General features: G+C 41.0%; 1 protein-coding gene across 1 annotated transcript in view; it reads right to left on the bottom strand.

Moving 5' to 3' along the window:
- Positions 1–26,286, bottom strand: part of clstn2a (calsyntenin 2a) — a 150,966-nt gene that overhangs the window by 34,242 nt on the left and 90,438 nt on the right. The window contains exons 3-6 of the mRNA XM_070974154.1: positions 11,123–11,318; positions 8,596–8,707; positions 8,016–8,112; positions 2,508–2,657 (exon numbers count right to left, since the gene is read on the bottom strand). Of these exons, the coding sequence (XP_070830255.1) occupies positions 2,508–2,657; positions 8,016–8,112; positions 8,596–8,707; positions 11,123–11,318 (555 nt within the window). The remainder of the gene's footprint in view (positions 1–2,507; positions 2,658–8,015; positions 8,113–8,595; positions 8,708–11,122; positions 11,319–26,286) is intronic.

The following is a 26,286-nucleotide window of genomic DNA, read 5'->3' as shown; positions in this document are numbered from 1 at the left end:
CATGTGAGTCTTGAAAGAATGACAGGTTGGCAACTTTGGAGCCTGGAATTTCCTCAGTGAAATAATGCCCTGTGTCAAGTCAAAAGGACACTGAACGCATGACAGGCTTGATAGAAAGGGGTGCTTACCTTCCATTAACTGTCAGTGCCGTTTCAAGGTGCTATATTTTCATTACCCAGGTGTTAGAACTATCCTCATTGTACAAGAATCCCTGAATCACAGTGCTGAATGGGATGTGTAGAGGGATGTGTAGAGGAATGTGTGTGTGTGTGTGTGTGTGTGTGTGTGTGTGTGTGTGTGTGTGTGTGTGTGTGTGTGTGTGTGTGTGTGTGTGTGTGTGTGTGTGTGTGTGTGTGTGTGTGTGTGTGTGTCTGCGTAGGTGGACACTTTGGGGATCTTGCCAAGCCTACAGATTATGATATCAAGTCTCCTGAGACAAACATTCACAAAGAAAGAAAAGGGGCTGTGACCAGGTAGGAGTGAGGAGGAGTGAGAGGTGAGGTGGAGCCAGATGCATTTAGCCTCTATTTATGCCAAGGGGCATTCTTCAAAAAACAGCTGCAGAAGCACTGCTGACCTTTACAAACAGATGATAAATAAGGTTGCATGGACAAATGGCTTCAAGTTTGAATGCATCATTGCTTTATGTATTATTCATGGATTTAAGCTACTATGGGTTAATGGCTTTACAACAGGATTATGCAGTATGGCTTCTTTTATGAGGCAAATTGCAAAGCATTATTCAATATTGATGAGGACGTTAGCAGGGTATGATAGCAAGTGTTTCTTTGTGATTCATATGCAGTGTGTCGGTAACACCGTGTGCCCATTTTTTCTCAATGTTCTTTCCTTATTAGCAAAAGGAAGATCCAGCTGGTATTTTTTTGTCATTTTGTTGATTTTGTGATTTGTTAATCACTATATGCTGGCTTAAAAATAGCCTGTACCTTCTATTCTTCAATTATTTCTTTGGTTAGGGCTACTGTGTTAAAATCAATGGCCCCTCAGAGCTCCACTGCACATGAAGATGACATTTACATAAAGTTTTAATGGCATTTCAGACTTTCTCAACACTGCACAGACTCTTTCTCTCTCTGCACCTCCACCCCTCTGCGATATGCACTGACATTTCTCTCAGTGAGTGTCCCTAAATCCTAAACAACTGGCATTCACGTCATTTTCAGTATGTGCTCTCTTTGCACTAATGGATGTGAATCTAAGGTCTGAAACATTAGGCTTGGTCAGCTGTGATTTTAACTAAAATGATCTTTGAGCACAAACTGATGACGCCATTAGACACAGTGCGAGATGTCCAACACTGAAATCACAAGTATATTTTGGGTAGCTGAAAAACATCCATCAAACCATCATGAACATTTATAGCATGTAGCCATGGACTTTAGCTGTTGTTCAAATCAACAACTTGATTTACTCTAAACAAAAGACACCCACTTTTTAATGCACAGCAGTATTAATTTAATGTATTATCACAAATAACTGTATCCAGCATTGTTGTTTGATTAAGTTGTTGTGGCGGTGGTAATTCCCAGGTCAGAGTTCATCACATACACTCTGCACATGTCTTGATATACCCTCCACATAGGAAGCCCTTGCAGCTTTAGGGTTAAACCACAACATCTCTGATTTCCTGCAAGGAAAGGATCTCTCTCTCTTGTTTTCCTCACATCATCTGTAATAAATTCACCCAAATTACTTAAGATAACTTGCATTATTCTTGGAGCTCTTAAAAATATGATGGAAATTAATGAAACTGTTCAGGGTCATAGATTCAACAACAGCATTACTTTATGCTTAAGAAACGTGCCTTCAGATAATGAGACAGTTTTGTAGTAGATTGGGGATTTAGATTTTACTAACTACACCGCACACAGGAATATACTGTATCCTGGTTAAGTCATTTATCTCCACCCAGATCTGTGATTTTTTTAAGACTGTAGAAATAACTATCACCTCTTTCCTTCCATGTAACTTTGTTTCTCCCTTTCCTCCCTTGAGTTGCCTGCTCATTCGGTCTCTTTCTTTATCTCGTTCTTCCTCCCCTTCCTCTCTCCCCTTTTATCTTTCCTCTGTCTTCCTCCTTCTTTCCTGTGTGAGCATGACTCCTGAGATGCTGTCAGTGCTGACAGGTGAAGCAGCAGGGGAGACAGGCTGGCTCAAATGCCAAGCTGCTAGCATGTTAAAGGAGAAAAAAAAAGAACACACTCCAGTCAACTTTCCCTCTGGAGGTTTTTGTCAGGTCTTCTGATTTCCTCGAGAGACGTTCGTTCTAAAATGAGATAGAATTCCCTTGAGGGGAAGGATCTGCTCAGAGACTACACTGAACCGCCTGCTCCAATTTGGATGGTATTGTTTTATATTAAATTATGTTTAAACAATATGTCAGTGCACTTTATTCCATGCATAGCAATAAGTTAATTTCTGTAAATTATTGCAAGGTAAATGAAGGCACTTTGAACGTATGTCAGTGGCTCTTTATTATCTCTGACCTTGCCATCCAGGTTTGCAGACAGGCTTGACATCAATATGCACAGCTACATCCTCCTTTGCTCTCTTCTGACCACAGTCAAAGGCCGTCACCATAATCTTGTAGCTCTGCTGCTTGTCATAGCTCAGCCGCTCTGTGTTTCTGATGTTGCCTAAAGGGAACAGAGGAAATACAATTCAAATTATTCACTGATAAAGAAACATAGGCTGTTATGTTCAGTTGACAATAAGATAGCAAGAAACACTTTGCACTGAGCAATAATTGAAACTGACTTTGCATTTAAGAAATGGCTCCTTTAACTCTTTGTGCTTATTGAAACCTTTTAGTGAAAACTCAAGGTCCAATAACCTTGTATTGCATTTAAATATCTAAGCCTCTTTGTAAACAGTCAATGTAAAATTGCATTGATGGATTATCTTCACCTGTCACCAGGGTAACAGTGTAAGAACAACGTGATAGAGAGATGCTACAGACATGTGGATTTTCAGAAACGTGGCTCAGGTACAGCCTCTCGACGAGGTTATACACTGAGTTTAATACTGTCCTTTCACACCGGTAAAGTGCCTTCTTGACATAATGTGTCTTCATGGCGTTGAATATTGTCAGCCAGCTTCGGATTGGCTGCTTCCATTAAGCTTTGTATTTCCACAACTTTTAGATTGTTCTTATTGTGAACCCTAACCCTGTGTGAATGAATCACATATGCCTCTAAAAGGACAAATGAAGTATTTTAAGTTGAATTGAATTTTCATATTCTTTATTTTATTAAAATCTCTTGGTCGTGGCTTCTGTCCTCTCTGTCTGGCATATTAAGTAGCACAGGGTGACACTGAATGTTAAAGAAAGTAATTGTCCCAATGAATAGAGTCAATATGATGAAGCCAAAAAGTACAAAATATAATAAATTCATAAATAAATTTGAAGAAAGGCATGAAGAAAACGATTGATGGCTGTTTGTCTCACCAAAACAGCTTTAACACTGTGCAAAACTTCATTCACGACTGAACAGAGAGCTGCTCCAACAATTACTTTGTTGTATATTTTAGCTCTGTTTACAGACTTTGATTTGAAAGTAAAAAGTTACTGTCTGTGAGCGTTAATGCGCTATTGATGACACAACATTTGCGTTACCTTCATCAAAATAACTACAGAAGTAAAAGTAGTGTCATACTTGTCTATATCTTATGGTCATATTATGCTTTGTAATAATTACATTACTGCTACTACTGTATAGCCCTGGCATAACAGGAATACAGGAATTTTGCTGAAAAGCTTCATAAGATGCGTTTTTCCCACTCACGTGTCCATGCAACAGATACGCTCTAATTTGAATCTATGCAGCAGAGTGCACGGCCCTGTGCAGGCTTGCACATCAGTTGCGTCTCACGGGCAAGTCTGTTTTTTTTGATAATGTACATGTAAACAAGAGGTTAATGCCGAACAAAACTAAATCAATATATTTATCTACCTTTTGCAGCTTTGGTCGAGCAGAGTGTGGTGCTCTCTGCACAGAGCCAGCCACACACACACACACACACACACACACACACACACACACACACACACACACACACACACACACACGAGCCAGGTGACTGGTATGTGTCTTGATATCAGCTGTATTTTCTATTTTGTGTTTCTGAGTTCTGTGTTGAAAATGATGGAAGGCTGAACTTAGCTGAAAGTTGACAAACACTTAAATACAGGTGGTAAGATGTGACTTGATATTGTAAAGGTAATAATATCAACCAGAACCCTAGTAACACGTTATCGTTAGCACCAAGTGACACACACAACACAATGAAGACAGACTGCAGTCCATTTCATTGACCACTGGACATTTCATACATTTTATTCGTTAGATACAACCTCATTCATTTTTAGATTTTAGTATTAACTGTTTTGAAAGTTTTAACATTTTTAAAGACAAAAGCTCGCAGCTACTGATTCATGAACAGCTTTTATAGCAGTGCAATATTTTGTGTTTCATCTCATCAGTATCTTCTTGTTTATTGTATATTTCAACAGCATGCTTTACTGACTGAGCTAAACTTTAACAATGCAACAGTGAGGTTGTTGTACATCTCGAAGAACATCAAAGCAGAAAGAAAATAGGACTAAAATCTTTTCCAATTGATGATTAAACACATTATTTATATGTGAGGCTTTAATACAGATGTTTCTCAAGATAAACAACAAAAAAATGTCACATTCTTCTTTTGTCATTTTGCATCAGTCAATGCTGCCACAGTCTGTCTCCAGACCTACGAGGACAACTGAAGCTATTTTTGTTGTTTGCATCCGGAGGCTTGGCTGTATGAAAGACTGTCACTCTGATTGCTGTCGGAGAGCAGAGGAGAAGAAAAGAGGGGAGACCAGAGGAGAGGAGGTGCAGCGAGCGCTGGAGAAATCAGTTCAGAGCACAGCGGTACAGAGAAGAAAAGAGCTGAGCTTGAAATGTCATAGGAAGAGAGGTCAGGAGGCCAGAGTCAGACCGTTCCAACACAAGTCCCCTACAGTGACTGTTTGATCTGCAGCTGGTGTGAAGAGTAACAGCTAAGGTTCTGGAAATCAACCATCTGCCACTTTTTCATCAACAGGGACGCTGATAATTCAACTTAACAAGACATTTTACTCTCGAAGCTCAGTTCACTTCAGTCAGTTCTGTGCTAGTTACTGAGGACATTAACTCCAAACCACGCCTCCTGTCGGTCTATCTTCATGAAATGATGTTCCTGAAATATGAGCTGCTCCCTGTGCTAAATATTCAGAGTATATGTGAGAATGAATCTCCCACCTGACATCCTCAATTGCAGGTGAATGTACACAGGCTGCAAAACTGTCAGCAACCCAAAAGAAAAAACAACTTAACACTTTAATTTTTAACTGTACGACCAACCCAAGACATTTTGTAATGTGGCTGATTTGAAATTGATGTGGGTCTTTCAGTTCCTAAGTTAATACTATATTTAATTATATCACAGCAAAGAGACGTTATACAAGAGCTCAATTTGACTGCACCAACCGTCCGAACAACCCCGCCTGAAATCTGAACCCTGTTAAACAAGTTGTTTTAAAGGTCCAGTGTGTGGTATCTAGCGGTGAGGTTGCTGACTTGAATAGCCCCCCCTCACTCCTCCCTTTCCAAGCATGCAGGAGAACCTTCTGTGTTCACGAAACAAACTCCCTCTCTAGATATAAAGGGCTCGTTCTAAGGTAACGAAACACAATTCTCATTTTCAGGTGATTATACACAAATGAAACCATAATTATGAATTTTATGTACATTCCATTTCTGCCAATATATTGTCTTAAATCTCACCCTGCAATCCTTTAAATGGTTCTATTAGGTGCCATATATCTTAGCTCTCACTGCAAACAAAGGTAGTGTTTATGAATTTATCTATTCTTAATTCACTGTCAGTTTTAAGATGATCATACTGAGAGACACATACTGCAGCACAGCCCATTTACTTCTATATTTTATCTTCCCTCAGTGCACAAAATTACCTTGTTCTATAAAAAAGGTCTAAATAATGTGCTTTGTCTTCGACTTTCTCCCCAAATAATCTTATTGCACCTGGGAGGAGATCGAATCAAATAAGCCAGGCTACTGTAAAATCCAGTAAGTAAAAGACCAGGAGGTTAACCTAAAAAAGCAATGAGACAAAATAATAAATATGACCCTGAGAAAGAGAAAGATTGAGTAAAGAAAGCAGTGTGTGGTTCTGACTGATTCATTGGCAGAAGTCAACAAACACACACACACACAAAGCCCTGCAGTCTCCCTTCACTTTGAATTACGCTGCACTCAGATCAGGACGGTGTGGATGTGGAAGCTCAGGGAGAAGGCAGCACAAATCCCAAAGCTGAAAATGTTATATAGGCAGATATGCTCAGAATAGCTCTCAATTTGAAATAAAATACTCTCCACTTGTGAACTAAGACTGGTGTGCAGCCACAATAGACGAAAATGAAATCTAGAAAGGAAGCTGTCAGAGTAATGTGGATCCTAATCAAGTAACGTTTGAGCTACTTCACAGCCCACAACATTATTGCAACAGAAAGAGGAATCAGGTTCCCTTTTCATTTTTCTATGTGTATTCACAGTAATCTGTTTGGTAAACATCCATAAAAAGATGCCTGGTGCCATGCCTGCTGTACATACAGATAAAAAGTTTCAAAGCAGTTTGTGGATTAACAAAATCTCTAATCTTCCACCACTTACGAGCAAGCGAATGTGACTTAACAGCTTCAAATCATCGTCGTATTATTATTTTACACAGCGCTGGTTTCTGTTCGCTGTCTGTGCCACGATTCATCTCTGGGTTCAGTCGGTCTGAGCTGGCTCTCTCATGTCTATCTTTAGTAGAGAATGTTCCTGTTCATACGAGGTTCAGCTGCTTGAGATCATAGAAAGAACATATGCAAATGTAGCCGAAGAATGGCATTTAGCTTTCATCAAGACATTTACCATGCTGTTTGTGCTCGAGTGAGGCAGGAACAGTGCTGCTATTTGTGCATTTGAAATTCAAGTCTCAAACAAGGTTCAAATGAAGTTTTAAGTGAAATGATTAAAGGCAGGAGTTTGTTTGTCGGTTGCAGTTTGTAAACACAACACAGTTGGCGCCTCCTTCCCGGCGCATCAATTTTCACAGCTTTCTCAATACAAGCTGGCCCCTGATCACTATGCTTTTATAGAGTCCCATCCTTACACACTGTTATTGGCTGCGAGCGATACACCCACTGCCTAAAGGTTGACGCCCAGAAACGTCCTGACCAAAGCAAAACGAGAGGACAGGCAGAGGGCAGGTTCTCTGCAGATACCACCACACACTTCAAGTGGGTCATTCTGCCTTTAAGTAAATGATCAAATCCATCAATCAAATAACAGCATTCACCCTATTTTGCTTCATTTGAGAGGGCAGTCTCATCCAAAGGTCCATTTAGTTTCTGCTGTGGTTTCTTTTGTTTTCTGACAAATTGGTTAGTTGCTGTCAGAACAAACAAAGAACTTTAAGTCCATTCCAGAATAAGCCGGGGGAGGCCGCTGCCATTAGGGCGTGCCGTCGCCAAAGAGGGGGGTGAGTATGTTTGGTCTTCAGCAATGTTTGAGCGGATGTCGCCTGTCAGGGTGGCATCCACATGAATAGCAGGACTAAAGGTTTCCCAGCAGCTTGTATTTCATTTTAACAAGATGATCAATGTTATTCACTTCAGTCGTCAGCGGTTTTAGCGTTGTGGCCTATGTAAAAAAAATGACATGTTAGCTTAGAGCTCATGACCTACTGTACAATTTTCACACTAATTGGCCATGCTAATAATAAATAATTTAATTAATTTCATAGAGCCTCCAGGCATGCAAATTGTCCCTGGCTGTGCTATCCCACTTTCTCATTCTCTCTCAGACATACACTTCACTCCCAATCACATCAGCAATTATAGCTGCGGTCCAGTCTTCCTTTCAGCCGAGCCAGTCTAACACACACAGAAATGCACACACACTTACCATTGCGGTCTATGGCAAATGGCGTCCCTGCAGTGACAATTTCATAGTTGCAGATCTGGCTGTACTGTGGTGAGCAGTCCTGGTCCCAAGCTTCCACCTGCAATATTACAACAGACAGTTTCTTCACAGTTCTCCAACAACAACACTGAAAAGACAGTAGACCACACAGAGCTGTGTGGGGACTTCTTCTGCACACAGCTGCGGTGATACAGAGGCTCAAAATTTTGTAGTACAAGGCTCAATGCATGTGACTGGCAAAGGACATTATTCTAACTGATACGCTCTCCGGACCGACTGGGCCCTTTCCACTGCTGAGGAATGTTAGATTCCTGCATTTTCTGAATTCATTAATATTCTGCAGGATGGACGTGGCCCTCAGGCTGCCAGTTGATGTTCACTGAGTTTTGGGCTGGGTCTGGATTGAGATGCGGACTGAGGTCCAGACTTTGAGAAGCCTTGCTGTAGCGAACTGCAACATCTCAGAGTGCCATCATAACTTGCATAGTCATCTTTCAGGTTGATTCTGACAACAAAACAATGGCACAAAATTCAACAAAGCTTTGTAATATAACCAAAATACCTGTAAAATGCTGTCATAGATCTTGCCTTCTGTCACCAATGCCTTGTACAGTGACTCCCGAAACACAGGGCAGAACTCATTGACGTCATCCACCTGGATGTGAACCACCGCCCTGAATGGAGGAAGGAATGAAGGAATGAATGCAGGGAGGGAAGGATGCAAAGAAAGTGGAGTGGAAATGATTGATGGAGAAAGGGAGGAGAGAGGACATAGGAAGAGAAGAGATGGATGGAGGAGAGGAGAGAGGAGGGAAGGAAAAATCTCTTGAAGTCATTAGTGATGATTGAAATTAATTAAGACTGAAAGTATTTCACTGTTGATCTTAAAACCAGTGGTTAGCTGAAGGCAGAGGAAAGTGAAAAGAAGTTCCTCTGCTTATAGATTTGTTCATAGATTGAGAAGAGTTGATTAAAAGTTACCACATATACAGGTAAGGTTTGTTTATTGCTTTATGAAAAGGGTTCCAGTTACTAATTAGACAGTAATTGGTAGGTTTTGCTTAAGGGAGTTGACCTGTTGCCCACTGTAGTTATATTTAATAGGCTTTTCTACTGACATAGACTCATCCACAGCAGATTTTGCAGCCAGAGCTTTTCAAGGTCCTAACTTATCTCTGTAGCTTTCTTTCAATTTCCTTCCCTCTTAGTCTGATACACATAAACATACAAGCTCATCTGCTGGAATGGGCTGCTGAAGATATTAACTAGGCACTCTGATAACATTTGTGCACTAAAGTACATAAATGAAGCTGTAATTCAGATGCATCATGAAGTTTTATTCACCGGTGACCTTCCCTGACAACAACTCACGGTGTATCTGAAGAAGCACATCTGGCTAATTAATGACATTAGCTTAATGAGGCCTATTTAGAATGTCATGCAGTGATAATGTCACACACACACACACGCACGCACACACACACACACACACACACACACACACACACACAAACACGCACGCACGCACGCACGCACGCACGCACGCACACACACACACACACACACACACACACACACACACACACACACACACACACAGAGTGCATCATTCATCATCCACTGGTGAAATTCATCACAGATCCCTGAGCTGATAAATGTCTCTCTTCTTCTCTTTAGTAACAAGCCTGCAGCAGCTTATTTTAGCAGCTCCTTGTCCCCGACTGATGGACCAGAGGGTTTGATTTGCTGCTGTCCATGCCAGTCTGCCTGCCTGTCAATCTCATTCACATAGCGCTGCCACACACACATGCGGACACGCATAATATTGATGGGCCATTAGGGGGACATATCCTGAGATCGGAACAGCAAGTCTCAGCTGTCACTGCTGCCGCGCTGAGAGATCTTGGGGATAAGAGAAAATAAAAAAAGAAAGAAGACAGAAACAGTGAAGGCGAGATCTAATTATGGTTTCAATGTATTTTTCTTTAGGCTGTGAGTGCAAAATATGAAGTTTTGTATTTTTGCCTTAAACACCTTAAAAACCCATTAGTGTGTTGGTATTTTTACATATAAACTAATCTAAAGAGAAGGCTTATTGTATTATACATATAATAAGAGATACAGTTCTAATCTTTTTTTCCAGTTAGAGGATGTCTCCCTGTCATGTATTGGGTTTGTTCTCTGTCTGTAGACACCAGGATAAGTGGCTTAAGTGCTGCAGTGGAACTAAGTAACGGGGATCCTAAATCACAGAGATGAGCACTCAGAAAACAGTTTCCAGCGCACACTCCATCCCAGTCATCTATCTCACAGGTTCTCGAAACCACAGGTGGAAAAATGACTTTTGACCTCTTCTCTCTTTCATTTAGGTCATGCTTGGCAATCACACAAAAACATGGCCAAGAAAATCTGCAAAATGCAGTCTAGCAAAGCAGGGTGCTGTTCTATAATTACAATGTTAAGCTTTAATTAACACCGTCACAAAGGTGTTAATTCGAGTATCCTGCCATTTTTCTGTTTGTGTCAGTGACTCGTGACCATTGCTCCACTTTGCTGATAAAGTTTTCCTCCGTTTTTAACACATTGTCAGGATTTTTCAGACTTTTTGAGAACTTGATATGACTCTTTTGTGCGGCTGCCTTTGCAACTTTGATTTAAGTACTTTTCATGTTAATATTTGTTTCTATGTCATGTCATCCACCCACTTAAATCAGAATTACTTTGACAGCTAAACAAGTGAGTCATTCTCAGATAAATAATAATTGGCAGTATGTGACAGCTTTAATACAGGGTCTGGCAATCTCCATTTTCATTTTTGAGCTTTGAGGCAGCATACAGACAGTTTCAAAGATACAAACATGTAAGCTATTCAGTGGGTGAAGTGTTCGTGAAGTCACAAAATGCATAAAGCTTTAGAGAATACATGTCGTGAAACACACACAAAAACACTTCTTGGAAATCGTCTTAATGCAAATTGATCATTTGAAGCTTCAGAAAGGAAGAATTAAACTAGACTAAATTAGACTAGATCTGTCTTATTGACAGCTAAACTGAACACACTCACAACACATGGACACTGGTTGACTCACTTGTGGGATTTCTTCCAGTCGGCCCCGCTGGGTCCGGCCCCACAGTCGTAGGCCTGGATTATGAAGGTGTACTCTTTCTGGCCCTCACAGTCCACGGGGCCACTGGCCCTCAGAACACCTTCTCCTGATGTGCGATTCAACACGACTGCTTCAAACGGAGCATCCTGACCATAGATCTTAAAGGCACAAATCTCCCCTAAAAAGACAAGGAAGGAGAGGTGTAAATGATTTATACTGACAATATCACCACAGAGACATAGCTATTGTAGTGTTCTCCACAGTATCTCCTATCTTTAGTGGGAACCATGCTACCATTTCATCAAAACTCATTTATTCTGCTGTTGTGCAAAAAAAGAAGGCAGCACTTTCAATCTGTACTGGACACAACAATGTCATTTAGCAAGTCAGGAGCTCAAAACTAAGAAAGGCAAACAAAGAAAGTGTGAGAAGTAGCAGAGCAAGGACTTTCGAACACATTATTTGGACGATCTTTAGGACAGTAGTTTGTGTATCAGTCAGACATCTTGACGAAACCCCAGGAGTTCTAAAGAAGAAAGCCAAAAATAGAGAAACCACAGCGATATAATGGGCTTCAACATGCCTGTTCCCCAACAGAGGGTGAAAATGTTGCTCAGCATGTGGCTCGTCAATGAATGGACAAACACCAAGAACTCTGGGTGCTTAATATGGAAGCAGTCGACACAACAACTATCACACTCCGAGTGAAAGACAAAGTCTGATACTGCACTTAATTTCAGGCCAACACTGTGGGAACAAACAAATCATGGGAAAACATCTCCAAGTGCTGGACTTTTTTCATTCAGCCATTCTTCTTTCTCAACACTGCTGGTAAAGTATTATTTTGCTGTTTGTTTCTTCCTTTTCCCCCCTGTCATTTTCTCAAACCAAGCAGCAGCTAGCAATTGGCTCAGATGGTTGAGGATGTATCAAAGTGCGGGTAATGAAGTAAAGACTAACAATACACACTGTGACACTTTCTTTACAGCACAGCTATCACTTCAAATTTCGGCCTGAGTCCCATTTCTGGACACAGCGATCTTTGTCAGCATGAGCCGCTCATAAAAAAAACAACAACACAGTATACAGCTCCTGGAGCGCAGTTAAGAGAAACATAATTTCTGATATGTGTCAAACTCTGCCAGCTCAACAAAAGACAAAATTTGTTGTGCTCACCGAGCGTTCTACCACACATACTGAGTGTTCTGTGTTTGCCTAAACGTGTGTGTGTTTCTGTGTGCAGATCTGGTTGTGAGTCTTGAGTCATCTGTGGAGTTCATCCCCTGCACAAGTGTTCATTTCAGGGATTTGGGAAATCTCCTCGCGCAGGGCACAAAATGCTGCAGAGCTCTGACCCTGTGTTGGCTGATAGCTCTCAGAACACAGAGGGACACAGCGGAAACGGAGAGCTACCTAGCTATGGGAATTCTGCTTGCATGCTCAAACCCCACTGACAAACACAAAGACAAATTTCCCTCTCACTACTGGCTTCTTTCCACTTCAGTTCCTCAAGTCCTCGTATCCCGCTGTCTTAGAGCCACTCATTTCTCTCTCTTATTTCCTTTTAACCTGATTCAACTTTTTCAAATCCCCTTCTTGGTGAAATAATGCTGCTGCCAAACATGGTGGGCTTCAAAATTTGATCCCTGACCAATTTTCCATATGCCTGGTGCTCATAGTTGCCTGTTTGAGGAGTCATTGAAATGAAAAAAGTCCCCAGTATGGCAGCAGGATGTGGTTTGTATAGAAAAATACTAACAGGGGGTGGTATGGGAGAAGGGCCATAAGCACACATCCATACACACAAACTGTGCCAATGAGGCCTTAGATGGGACCAAAGAGGGAAGGATCTGGTTTGAAAATGCCAGTTATTATAATTCACTGCTGCAGCCCTTCTGCATAAACCTTGACTTAGTGGTGGGGAGCACGAAAATGTACTTCCACTGAACAGTTTGGGGTTGGATGCGAATCCATTTTCCGCTCCATCTGCTGTGGCAAATTCATTTTTCTGGATTACATTTTACAGGAAAACGTCATGGAGAGGTGGAACGATAGAGAGAGAACTAGAAGAGGATGGAGAGAGAGAGAGAGAGAGAGAGAGAGAGAGAGAGAGGTGAGGATGAGGAGAGATGTGATGTGCCAATGTACATGTAAATGGTAATGACAGAGATTTCTAACAGATTCCTACTGTGTCAGCAAATGTGTTCTTTACACACTCACACTTTCTTTGCTGCCACTTCTCTCAGCTCCACCAGAGGGAACGCTATAATTTTCACCACGCTGTGGTGTATGGATGAAATGAAGTGTAATCTTTTGGCCTATACGTCACAAGGGAAAGGCGTCGCTTTCAAAGTAAATATCTTGGATTTTTGCTTCAGGGACCTGGCCTGTTGCCATGGCAGATTGAGAGTAAAATGGAGGAGTCAGCGAAAAATGGTTCGATTATAACATTCATCTAAAATAGATGGCACTCCGCAGAAAGCTTGAGCGGCATAAACTGCATTAACGGAAAATGTCAAGCTGCGAGGGAATATGTATTTCACAGGATGTTAAATTGTCTATATGATGGAAATGGGTAAGATGGATATAATTATGAGAAAATGACTCTCCAGAAACGTCACAAGGAGCCAAAATTAATTTGTAAGTGATCTGTAAGTCCTAACATAAGTAGCAGTACTGGAGAGAGCAAACTTTTTTTTTCTGTTTGTTGGATTTAACAATTGCTTAAACTTCATTTTATTATCCACGGCTGTTTTATAAAGGGTAGAAGAAACCTCAGATGTCAAATATAGTGTTTCTAATCTCAAAACCAGGTCTGGCTATCGGTACATTTCAATTTGTATTACTGGCTTGTTGTGACTAATCTCTCCACTTCCTGGGGACCTTTTCAGTGAGCAATCTATGCTTCATAAAACCTTTGCATTTTGCTCACAATTTAGTACAAATGAATTCATGTTCATGTCATTAAAAATGAATACTTCCAAAGCGTGCAAAATTAAACTAAACTGACTGATTGTGAGATCAAACTGGTTTATAACAATAATACTCATGAGTTTGTAAAGTTTGCAGTTTGTAAACTTCAGAGAAAGGCACTGTGAGAATTCAAAGCAGACTTGTTGTCCATAGAAGCTTTCCATCAAAAGAAACCCTGTCATGAAATATGAATTTATTACATAACAGTCAGCTACGTCAGTAGTAAGAGGACTTCTAAAATGACTGAATTTTCTTGTATTTTCTCTTTATAGATCAGGACTTTTTTCTTATTGTGGCTCGTATACTGTCTGTTGTGTCCTATATTGAGGACATTAAAACAAGCTGAGTAGGTATACACCGTTTGTGCAATGCACAAAATTAGATTAAAATATCAAATCAGCCGTCTTATTACTGAGCTCATCTGTAATTTCTGTCTTTGTTTGTGGCTCTGCTCCATTTAAGAACCTCGGTGTACCAGCATGCACAAGCCAATACTTAGTTAAAGGTTAAGCTTCTGATGTGCGGGTGTGACACAGGCATGAAAGGCAGTGTTAAAATTACAGGGCTGACCTGAGCAACACGATGAAAAAAACAGCACACACTTAAACTACACCAAGACGCTCTCTGAAATGGAAGCAAGGATCAGTGTTTAGTACAAACTGCGGTCAGAACCTGCGATTTCTGTCTTCAATTGGAGGTTTTGGGTAATTCACCCCCTGATGACAAGAAGACAATTATGTAAAGTAGACTGGCTGCTTCAGTCCTTTGGGTTAAAGGAGAGGTACAATTGTGTATCATCAGCATGAAAATGAAAGAAAATGTCATGCTGTCCAATAATGTGACCCCTGGGTGACATCAGTGGGAGCAAATTAGGACGCGGAATGAAGGGTTGAATTTCTGTCTGGGATGACAGGCGAACGCTTCACCAATTAGTGCCCTACAAAAGGAAACATCTTTCTTCTTTAGATTTCAGCAGTTAAGAATGTGATGTACCACCTTGAATCATGATTGTGATTGTGTGACCTACCGTGCTGTAACAGTGAAACTTGAAGAGCAACTTCAAGCGTATAAATCAAACACTTGTTTCCTTTGCTCTCATTTTTCATCAGCTGAAGTAAAAGATCTAAGTTGCTGGATAATGGCCGTAATTCAAACATGCTGTCATACCTGTACCTGAGTATGCAGGCCAGGCGAGAACTGGAATATAGTTTTCAGCTTCCAGCAACTGTGTACAGGTCCTTGCAACATGGGGTCGTGCATTATCTTGCTACAACATGAGGTGATGGTGGATGAATGTCACAACAATGGTCCTTAGGATCTTGTCATCATATCTCTGTGCATTCAAATTGCCATCAATAAATGGTGCCTCAGCAGCTCATCTGGTAGAGCACGTAGCATGTATCAAGGCCAAGTCCCTACTGAAGCGGCCGGGGTTCAACTCCAGCCTGAGGCCCTTTGTTGCATGTCCTCCCCTGCCCTTCCTGTCTCTCTCCAGCTGTTGCTACTGCAAAAATGACAAGAACAAACACAACAGAAATGCTCCTGTGTATCGTCTGTACCTTTTATGTGCCTGCACCATAACCCCACCATGTTCACAATACTCATATTAGAAAGCCACTCGCACACACAAAGCCATACACTCTGTCTGGCACAGTGAAATCCAGGTGTCATCCCTGAAGACGACACCTCCAAGTGCCAGACACCATCAAAAGTGAGCATTTGCATTAGAGATGCATTATTAGTACCAGGTGTAAATGTAATCAAGTTAAATCATATCTGGATATGAGACACATTTTATTTGAGATGTAAAGGGGGTGAAATATGCATTTAAATACATTTCTGCCTAAAATTTGAGAGAAATAAGCCTTTTGTGTGCACAGAAAAAGTCTCAGATCGATGAAAACCAATGAAAAACAGGAGCAAAAACAAAAGTGTGTTCTGTCAGGCACTGAAAGCCTGACGTGAACCCTCTTTCTTAGTCAAGCCTCAACAGAGAAACAGAAAATTCAATCATGTTAATTCCTATTCTTAATCAAATACTGTTGTGACTCCATCTGGTGTGTCTGTGCCTGTTTGTCTGTCTCTGCGTAGAGCTTTAGACATAAAAGCTTCAGAATCTGACTCTGTGTGTGTGTGTGTGTGTGTGGGGTGGGGTGGGGTGGAGGTGGCAGGGGGGGCATTGTAAGACTTTGATTAAAGTGTTTCTAGGCAGACAGTGTACTTTAAGCCCTGATTCCTCCACTCTCCTGCCTTCAGTACTGAGCTCACAGTCACCCTTGTTCTTGCCATTTAATTAGTGACTGGATAACGCTTCATCTCACTGCTGACCCACAGAAACACCCTCACTCCACTCACTCAGACACACACACACACTCACACACACACACAATATACAGTATGTGCACACACATGAATTTCACACACGTACGTGATGCACAGTGAGCAACAAAAATACACACTATGGATGAAAATGTAAAGCATGCTTCATTAAAAGGTCTCAGATTTTAATAAGGCTTTATTGACTCAGATTTGCGTTTTTTTCACACTCAAATTAAAACACAAAGGCTACAGCTCTATTAATCTCAGATCTCTCAAGATTTCAGGAAGCCAGCAGCACACTGACAATAATATGATTATATTAAATGAGTCTTCATTTTTTTCAGAAATGTGTTGTCTAAAATGTCACCAGATCCGCGGAGAGGTTTGTGTTTTTCATGTTTAATCTTTTGCGAATTTCACTGCAGACATAAGAGATTTCCACCATGAAGAGGCAGCTTGCTCTAAATAACCTCATGGCATATGGAGCACACGGCGGTGTATGACTGAACAAATAAGGGAACGTGTTCTAAGTCTTCTCCTGCTCTGGAGCTTCAATCACTCCAGCTGTCCCAACTTCTCAGCAGGAAGAGCTGGAGAACCAGATACTTCATGTCTCGCTCTGCCTCTCATGGCAGCCTCAGCCTGTGCTTTAATGGACACTGCAATGCAATTCATCCATACATTGAATATTAAAAACACTTCAATGTATAATGTGGTCCCATTTCACAACTCAAGTCTCAAACTAGCGTGGAATTGAGCCAACTCTTCTCTAACACAGTTTCAAAGTGAACTCTTTAAGCATTGCAAAGGTAGGATTTATTACAGGGTGACAGACTGTGCAGGTGAAGCTCGTAAATGTCTAACTGAAATCACATTTATAATGTCAATGTGCTTTTTAAATGTATTGTTTATTGCTTTTCATTATTAAAGGGAACAAAAAAAGGTCTTTTGGTGAAATATCAGAAAATGGATATGCTTAATAAATTGTAATGCGGGTACATTCGAGAAAAATGTCTCTAATTGTACTACGCAAAAAAGAAATAGGTTGCAATAGGTTGTGCTTTGTTTGCATTGTCTGTTTGTTTGTCTGATCATATGCGGGTGTGCTCTGAGAAATGTGATTTTGGTTTTTCAGTACTTATAACTCTTTAAAAATCTAAAAACATATAAGTGTCTTAAGTTGCAGCTGCAGTCTCTTTTAAATCCCTGCTCATCTCAGCCTTCATAGAAAACATGAAAACTCACATATTACATACATGTGAGTCGCACACAGTTCCTTTTCTGTATCGAGGCTGGACATTTCAATTAGAAGTTTTATTCAATGTGTCTAAATTGTTTTGAAGGTGTGGATATAATGGACAGCCCATCTACTTCACGGTGCATTTTCCTCTTATTCAAAACATTAGAATTAATTACACTGGCTGAACATTGGAACTCTCTCTCTACTTTTGTAGGTTGAGGGAGGATGGACGAGGAGGATCAGGATGAAAACAAACGACGGGTCACAGCCTTCCACTAAGCCTTTATCGTATTGGCTTTAATGGGATTTTCTCCGTACTGTCTCAAGGTTTTTGGTGGGGACACGATGAGGACACTGAACAGCAGGCAGTTAACTGGAGGATAAGTTGTCAAATGTCAGTGGTGGCTCTGTAGATTTGTCACTGCCTGACATATGGCTTTGTAAATCTACACTCAAAGCATTTCTCTACTACTTCACATCAAACAAACTTAAGAATAGGGAGGCACATTGCAGAAAGCACAGTTCATTGCTTTAAAAGTCATGACTTAGACTTAGAGGTCAATACTGTGTTACAGTCAAAAGGGTCCATGCGCTACATCACTGCATAGTATGATCTGTTTAAAGTTCTGCATGTGCATCCTCGTCACCCACTCTTTGAATACTAACAAATACATAGAGTATTGATTAAAAGCTTCTCTTTACATAGAGACACCCACGCACACACACGAAAATACACCAAGAACGGCCTATAAGCAGCTTTCAAATAATTTCAAGAGTTCTTTAAAATCAAGCTTTAACAACTCCTGAAACGTCTCCTCTGCCTTCCCTTCCTCTCCTCAATCCCATCCAGAAAATTCTGCCATGAAAAGCCTTGCAGTAAAGAAACAATAATCTCCATGAATTTCCTCATGACTCGTAGGCTAACAGGCTAGTATACACACAGTGCAGTGTGTGTCAGTGTGCATGAGTGCATGCATTTGTTAACGGGTGCAGGCACAGTGGGCTCCCAGTCAGTCAACGAGAAACATGCAGGAGCAATTCATCAGAGTCTCGCTGGGCTCCTTCAGATAGCCAGCCACTTCCTAATTGCATCTGGGAGTCACACCATCCACTTGACCTCAGGGTGACAAATCAACAACTCCCTTAGATGGGAAGCCAGCACACACACACACACACACACACACACACACACACACACACACACACACACACACACACACACACACACACACACACACACACACACACACACACACACACACACACACACACACACACACAACTCAGGTTATCTATTCACCCAGGACTGCTGATGCTTTGGACAACACAATATAGGAATGGGACTATTCAATATCGCAGACAATCCACATTCATTCTGCTGCGGGCTTTGGTGGTCTGCAATGCAATTAGCGTTAATTGCAGCCTCTGAAGTTGTGGGATTAGAATTCATCAGATGAACTGTGACTGTCAGTGTTGCCTGTTAATTGAACTGTGTGAAGATGCAGTTGTGTGACTTAAATGCTGAAGAGGAGAGCTCTGAAAAATTCTGACCAAGGTGCTTAAAGCTGATATAAAGTGGAGTGTTAACCACTAAAGTAAGGCACAATTATGAGTGGTTTAAGCTGCGACTTTTACAGAAGCTACTTGTGACTTAAGGGTGGGTTTGAGTGCCACGACAGGCAGGGAAATAACTTGCCTTCAGCTAGGCGCTTAACTAGCTAGGTGCTTGAATTTAATTTCAATTGAAAATATGTAAACAGGAAAAAGTAAATAGGCAGGAGGCTGTTTATCACGTGAAGCATGAAATTGTGAAAACTGCATGTGTGGGTCTGGCAGGGTGTATCAAAAGTTGGACCACCGTGCAAGCCTTTTTTTTTTTTTTTTTCCACTTCTATGTGTCACAGTGTAAAGAAAATTCAGAACCAGGGCATGAGTATAATGATAGGGAGAGCAAACAACCCCCAAAATGGATGAAGAACACCAGACACATGAGGAGGATACCAGCGACATGCAGTACAGAGGAGGTCAAAGAGATACAAAGAGTGGATTAAAAAGTGATAGAGAGGAGAGGAGAAGCTGCAGGGAAAATAGAAAGGAGGAGGAGGAAAATAAGGAAGGATACACAGCGATAACACAGTGTGTGAGATAACTAATGCAAGTATAAACAGCACTATCAACCTCTTGAGTATCTCAGTGTGCTTCCCCTCCTCCTCCTCCTCACCTTCTCCTCCCAGTGTCCCTTCTCCCTTCCTCTGCGGCAGATTTCACAGCGGTAAGCAATTATTCAACTCTTAACATCAGCGCTCAGATGCACCGCTCAACCTTGCCCTCCTCCACCCCTGACACGCCTCACCCACGCTTGTCTCTGCCCTCTTTCTCACCTTCCTCCCCTCCTCCTCTGTTCCTCAGTCACCTGCTGTTCGCCGCAACTGACAGTTCACTGCTCTCCAAGGGTCACCAGTTGACAGTTAAATGGCTTCTTCAGCGGGAGGAATTTTACGATTTGGGGATGCATGTGTGTGCAGTTGCTCTCTCACAAACACACACATGCATATAAACAGACACACAAAGGAGAAAGGGTAGCAGGTTGAGAGATGCTGGCCAGTGTCACACGCTCTGAACTGAGGTGTAAAGGAGCCAAACGCAGACCAAGATTTGTAGTCATGCATCTGAGGAGGAAAGTATAATAACAGTATGATACATGATGAGGATATAAGACATATTTTCAAAGGACATCTCGTCCCACACTACAGAAAAATCAGTCCCCACTATTGGAAAATGCAAATAATATATCATCAGTCAATGAAAACCTTCATCCGCTGTATTTTTTTTATTTTTCCTAACCATCTCCTATCATCTGGGTACCATCAAAGTCTATAACATTTTCATCTTATTGACATTTCAGTCTTGACTAAAGTGTTGTACTGACTGACTGGGCCTCTCTTTCTGCATGCAGCGGAGCTTAAGGAACATCTGAACAATACTAACAACAATTTGTCTGTTTGAGGCAACGTTTGTGATTCAGAATGATAACATTTGAATCCCCATGAGACAAAATTAACATAACCTCACACTGACCGTTCTCTGAAGTCCATCTGCTGCCCTCGTAAACCTTTCCATACCTGTCCTCACCTGTCCATTATCTTTTCAACCGAATCACACCTCTCCAAAGTGACATTCACATCTTTGTGCTTCTTTTCTTTTCTGCGGCATGGTTCTGAGATAATCACAGACTGCCAGGTGCAGCAGGGTGTCTCCATAAGCCTCTGAGCTGTAAATGTCACAATGTCTCCGACTAAAACGTCTGTCAGCTCAGCAGCTCACCGAGAAGAGAAGGACATGGCCGGTCGGTTTATAGAAGACACACACTCACATGCACACGTACGTTCATGCGCATGCTCAATGTACACACTAACACGCATGCACACTCACTAGCACAAACATTTGTACATGAACAAGACAATGCAGTGACAGTATAAGAGTAAGGATTTGTAATAATTGATCAAAAAGTCTGGTTTTAAGCATACTATATATGTGCATTTTATCTGCTATGCAAAGCATTCAAAATGAAAAGACATTTCTCTCCCCCTGTCTGTCTTGTCTAGGCTGTGTCAGTGCGGGTTGTGATTGACACGTTGGGCCCGTCTCTCTCCTCCTGACTGCAGCTGCACTCAATCGAGCAATCAGACCCATCCGCTACTCAGTATACAAGCATCCGGGTTCTAGCTATTCGTCGAATCATCAGCCTATCTGCGTGGTAACGACCAAGACCAAGATATCGCTAAGTACCTTTTGATTTTTCGCCTTGTCTGCTACCTGCCTTCCTCACCTCCTTTTTGTCTGTCTGTGCTGAGGCACCAGTCCCACACCTGTCTTCATCTGTCCCCTGCCAGTCTGCTCTCACTGAAGAAACTGGACTTGTCACTTCCTGGACTCAGTGCTCTGGATTTCTCAGCTCATCTGGATTCACCTGTTACACACTGTTTGACTGTTAACCTTTGACTCCTGTCTCGTCTCTCTGAGCCTGGTATCTTGGGTCCTAAAAACTATACGAACTCTAACACATTCTGCTTTTTATGACTTGCTCAGTTACAGCTGTGTGGCTGGTAATGTCCAATCATAATCATGCAGGAGTATAGTACAGACTGCAGGCATTATGACCTGGCACTATCACTGTTTACTCTGCTAATTACACTCATGCTAACACCATTTGTTGCTGCAGCTCCCTCCACCACCCCACTGTTCTCCTTCATGTGGTATTGCTTGGATTCACTGAGAGCTACCTTAAAGAGCAGCGCTTTTTAGAACAAATCTAACTGTATAACCATTTGCTATAAATGGTCATTTCCTTTACAAAAGTGTCTCTGACTGAACCATGTTTACAGAAACTGTCCAGCTGTTCAAAATCAAGAATGCCTCATAAATAATACAAACAACCTGAAGAGGTCACACACAAGCAAAGGCTATAGTTGAAAGTTGACAGCATCCTAGAGGTGAGACCACTGTAGTGTGAGGGCTCCTTTGACTAACTACCTATCAAATTACGTCTGCTTCCCAAAAACCACTGTGACTACATTGTATGTCAACACTACTAAGCATTGAATTTTATCAGCATAAGAAAAAGCTGAAGAGCATGTTTCCGTATCTATACTAAGGTTTAAGGTCATCTAAAGTATCAATACTTCAATAATTTTTCGATACTGTGCATTAAAAATGATACAACCTCCGTTAATTACACATTCAATAGCAACAAGTACTACAGCCATGAAAAAATACAAATCAAGCAGATTTTCAACCCATGAAACCAATGAAACAACAAGGAAGAATTATAGGAATTATTATTAAGAAATATATTATTACAAATGTGTTGGTATGTGTTGAGTGACTTCACCTGCACCGGAACTTTTTGCAGGTTGTTAGTAAAAAAAAGGACAAAGCAATTCTACTTTATAAGCTTAGCACTTTTTTCTCTTTGCCATAATATCAAAAGATGCATAGAGTATTATTTTTCATATCGGTCTTGTATCAAAGTTTAAAATTCTGGTATCATGACAACATTTCTAAAGAAAGATGTTTTGATTCTAAGATGAATGTGAGATTTGGGTTAATGTATATAAATACACTTGATTGCTTCAGATAAAATCACTAGAGGAATGTGAGACCAACTTAATTGACATATTTATTGACATGTACAAAAACAAGGACAATAGGAAACTTGTTTCAAAACTGTACTCCCATTTTCAATTCAATAAGAAACACTCAACAGGTAAGGTTAGATTAAAATGGGAGAAAGAATCTCAAACTGTCATCACAGAAGAAGATTGGTTGAATATTTGCTCTGTGCAGTCAACTTCTACTAGTTCTGGTCTCTGGAGAGATTTCTGCTGGTGGAATCTGGTTAGATATTTTACAACTCCTAAGTTAAAATATGTACAGACAGGGGAGACGGCCAGGGGACTGTGTTGGAGGAACTGTGGTGAACAGCTAGCAGACCATTTTCACATATTTTGGAGCTGCCCAGCTGTTCAGCCATATTGGCAAAGACTGGATCGATATTGTGACCAATATTCAAAACATGGAAAGGATGACCTTCTCGTTAAATCTACAGACTGATAAATATATGCACTATTGGGAAAAATGGATTGTGTACATGTCCACAAGAGATGCTCATCGAGCCATCATGTATTTGTAACTCCATCAGTATATTGTCTGAATGAATGTATAGGTGACCAAATGTTCGTTCTATGCTTTTCTGTATGTTGTCTATGTTCCTTTTATAAAAAATAAAGTACAAAAAAAAAATACGCTTGATTGCTAAAATGTGAGTTACTATGACATGTGTGTCTGCATTCCAAGTTAAGTGTAGGTTGCATCTCTGTGAAAACTCACCTGTTGCCAAGCTCCACAAAATTCTAATCATGGAACCACATCCCACATTAAAAAGACCAGGACTCAACGTAAAACCACAGCAGACTGTACCTGGGCTGTGGTTTTATATTAAGTCATAGCCGATATGCACACTGCATAAGATACACTCAGCTGTCAGTTTTTTTGCTAACATGAATGCAGTCTAATGCAACAGTCCTGCTCTAAATCCTTCCTTCAGGAAGGTTGTAATGTCAAGTTTTTGTTGAAACTGCTTTAGAGACCATCATTTTGAGGGATGTAGCTGCTGGTGTTGTTGAACTGTATTGAATTAAATAGGGTAGATAAAATAATAGAAATTGTTGGTACAATGCAATAAAAATTCAAACAGCCTGCAAAATGACCACACAGTTCAACCAATACCTCTATAAAAGTTTGCACCTTGCAGATTTATTGCAGGACTGTTGTATTAGACTGCATTGGTTTCAGCTAGGGGGTAGCTGATAAACTGCTAACTGAGTGTAAATTGCATAGCAGATGCCAGACTACAGCTCTTGCTCTATTGGCAAGTCATCATCAAATCATCAATTCTAACTATCTGAGCAGCCAACTAAGAGACCAGTATACCACAACTTGAAGTCCGATATGTGACACAGCATTTTCCATTTGCATTAGACTCCAGTACAAACATTCAGCAAGGAGTCTGCATGTAAATACTCCATCACCTTATCAGGTTGTTATGGCATTAGCAAACAATGGCCTAATTATAAGTTCAGCACGAGTATTCAATTAAAGTCCCTTTTCTCTCCACCTGTTCAGCTTGCAGATATTTGCCACTAAGTTACACCGTCGTTTTGCATTAGACTTGTGTGCCAGCAACTTTATATGCTTGGTCTGAGCTGCAGGCTGACCTGTCAGCTCTCACTGGGTTCACACTCCTTGCATCACTTCACTTTGCAGGGAGTCATGCTGTTCTTTGTTGAAAAAATATTGTTTAATGCAGCTTTACTGAAGATGTCAGCAGAGCTGCTGCGTCACTATGCAGATTTATCCAAACAGAAAGAGGCATATCTCCTATTCAAATCAGCGCAACAGACAGCACCAAGTGAAACTCAGCATAAATACATTTATCCGGCTCTTTTGTATCTCTCTCTGTCGCTCCTCTGTTTTTCCCTCCACTTGCTCTGAACACTTGGGTACAAAATAATTTCCACATCATCTCTTCTGTATGTTAAACTAAAGCTTTAGTTAAAGCAAACACAACATCAATGAAATCTGGCAGCTGGCATTTGCGAACCCCAGGAGACCTTTTGCCTCCTAATGCACGCTTATTAAAATGACACAAGTAAACCGTCAGTCAGGCAGGCCAGCAGGGGTGTGGGCTAAGAGACCGCATGCAGCATTCATCAGGAAGGTAAATTCAGAGAAAACATCTTGAGAGGAGGTAATGAGCAGTGTAGTTTTGATATGCTGTGGAGGTTAAGATAACCTAATCTGTCATCTTTCATTGATCACTGCATGCTAGTTATGTTTGTCATAACATACGGCAGGCAGTAGCTCATGCGTGCGTCCCTGTCATGTTTGATCATTTGTCAGCTGTGGTAAAAGTGAAGGGGTCTTTTTGTTTTCCAGTGAGAGCGGCTCACACCTTAAGCTGTTATGCATCTACTTTCTGTCACTGCACACTGTAACAACAACATTTACCAGGTAGGGTAGCGATGCTAAGACCAATTTAACACACATGTGGAGAAAACACACTGTAGACACAAAATCACATTGTGACACTGGAAAAAGAATCATCTAAGACAAGAGCAGAATCTGAGCATCAGTGATTTGCAATCCAATTAAAATGAGGATAATGTGCCACACGGAAACAGTGAAAAGGTCAGAGGGCATTTCAGCCATCAAAGAATTGTCCAAGACTGACGATGTGAAGTGTCTGTTCTCCACCACAGCAGATCTGTCAGCACATAACAGCCCACCCATACGGACTGTGAGCTGACAAAATCCTCACCTCACATTGACAGCCCCGCTTGTGATAGAGTTAAATGACACAAAAAGGTCAACAAAAGGTCTTAGAAGGGCAGGAAGGGGGTGGTATTAGACTGTCTTCATCTGTTTGTCCCATGGGAGGTAGAGGAACATAGATTACGGAGTCATCCCCCATTCCCTCTTTTTTCATTTTGCCTTTATTCTCAATTTCTCTCTCACAATTAGCAGAGACAAAGATATCCTCAACGGAGAAGCACTAGATAAAAACCTGTGACAGAATACTGATAACGCTACAAGAAATCATAAATTAGCAGCTGCAGTGCTGTGGAGTGCTGGATGTCATGCTTGGTATACCATGTCTTCACAGTACTTGCGCGGTGCCTTTCATTTGTTTTTAACTATTTATGAACATTTAGAAGGCCATATTGAACCATTCTCTCTAATTATTGAATGAAATTATCTTAAACCTCTCTGCTTAAAGCATTAGTTTATCTTTTAATACCAGTTGGCCTGTTTGTTTACTGGCAGTGAAGCCCTCAGCGGGCATTTGATCTATATTTACTCTGAGCTGATATCATTACTATTGTTTCCAGCATCCACTCCATGTGAACAGAGGAAAAAAGTCTCTTAAGGATTTAAACTTGTTTGACTCTTTAGATGCCCATCATGGGAGATTATCATCGCTATCCTTTGGGGACATACATCAGGGTTTTCTCTTCATTCTGCCGTGTCTCTTGAAATGACCAGTGACACAGTC

The sequence above is a fragment of the Chaetodon trifascialis genome, chromosome 11 (assembly GCF_039877785.1).
Source record: "Chaetodon trifascialis isolate fChaTrf1 chromosome 11, fChaTrf1.hap1, whole genome shotgun sequence".
NCBI classification, from domain to species: domain Eukaryota; kingdom Metazoa; phylum Chordata; class Actinopteri; order Chaetodontiformes; family Chaetodontidae; genus Chaetodon; species Chaetodon trifascialis.
This window is presented reverse-complemented; position numbering and strand designations above follow the sequence as displayed.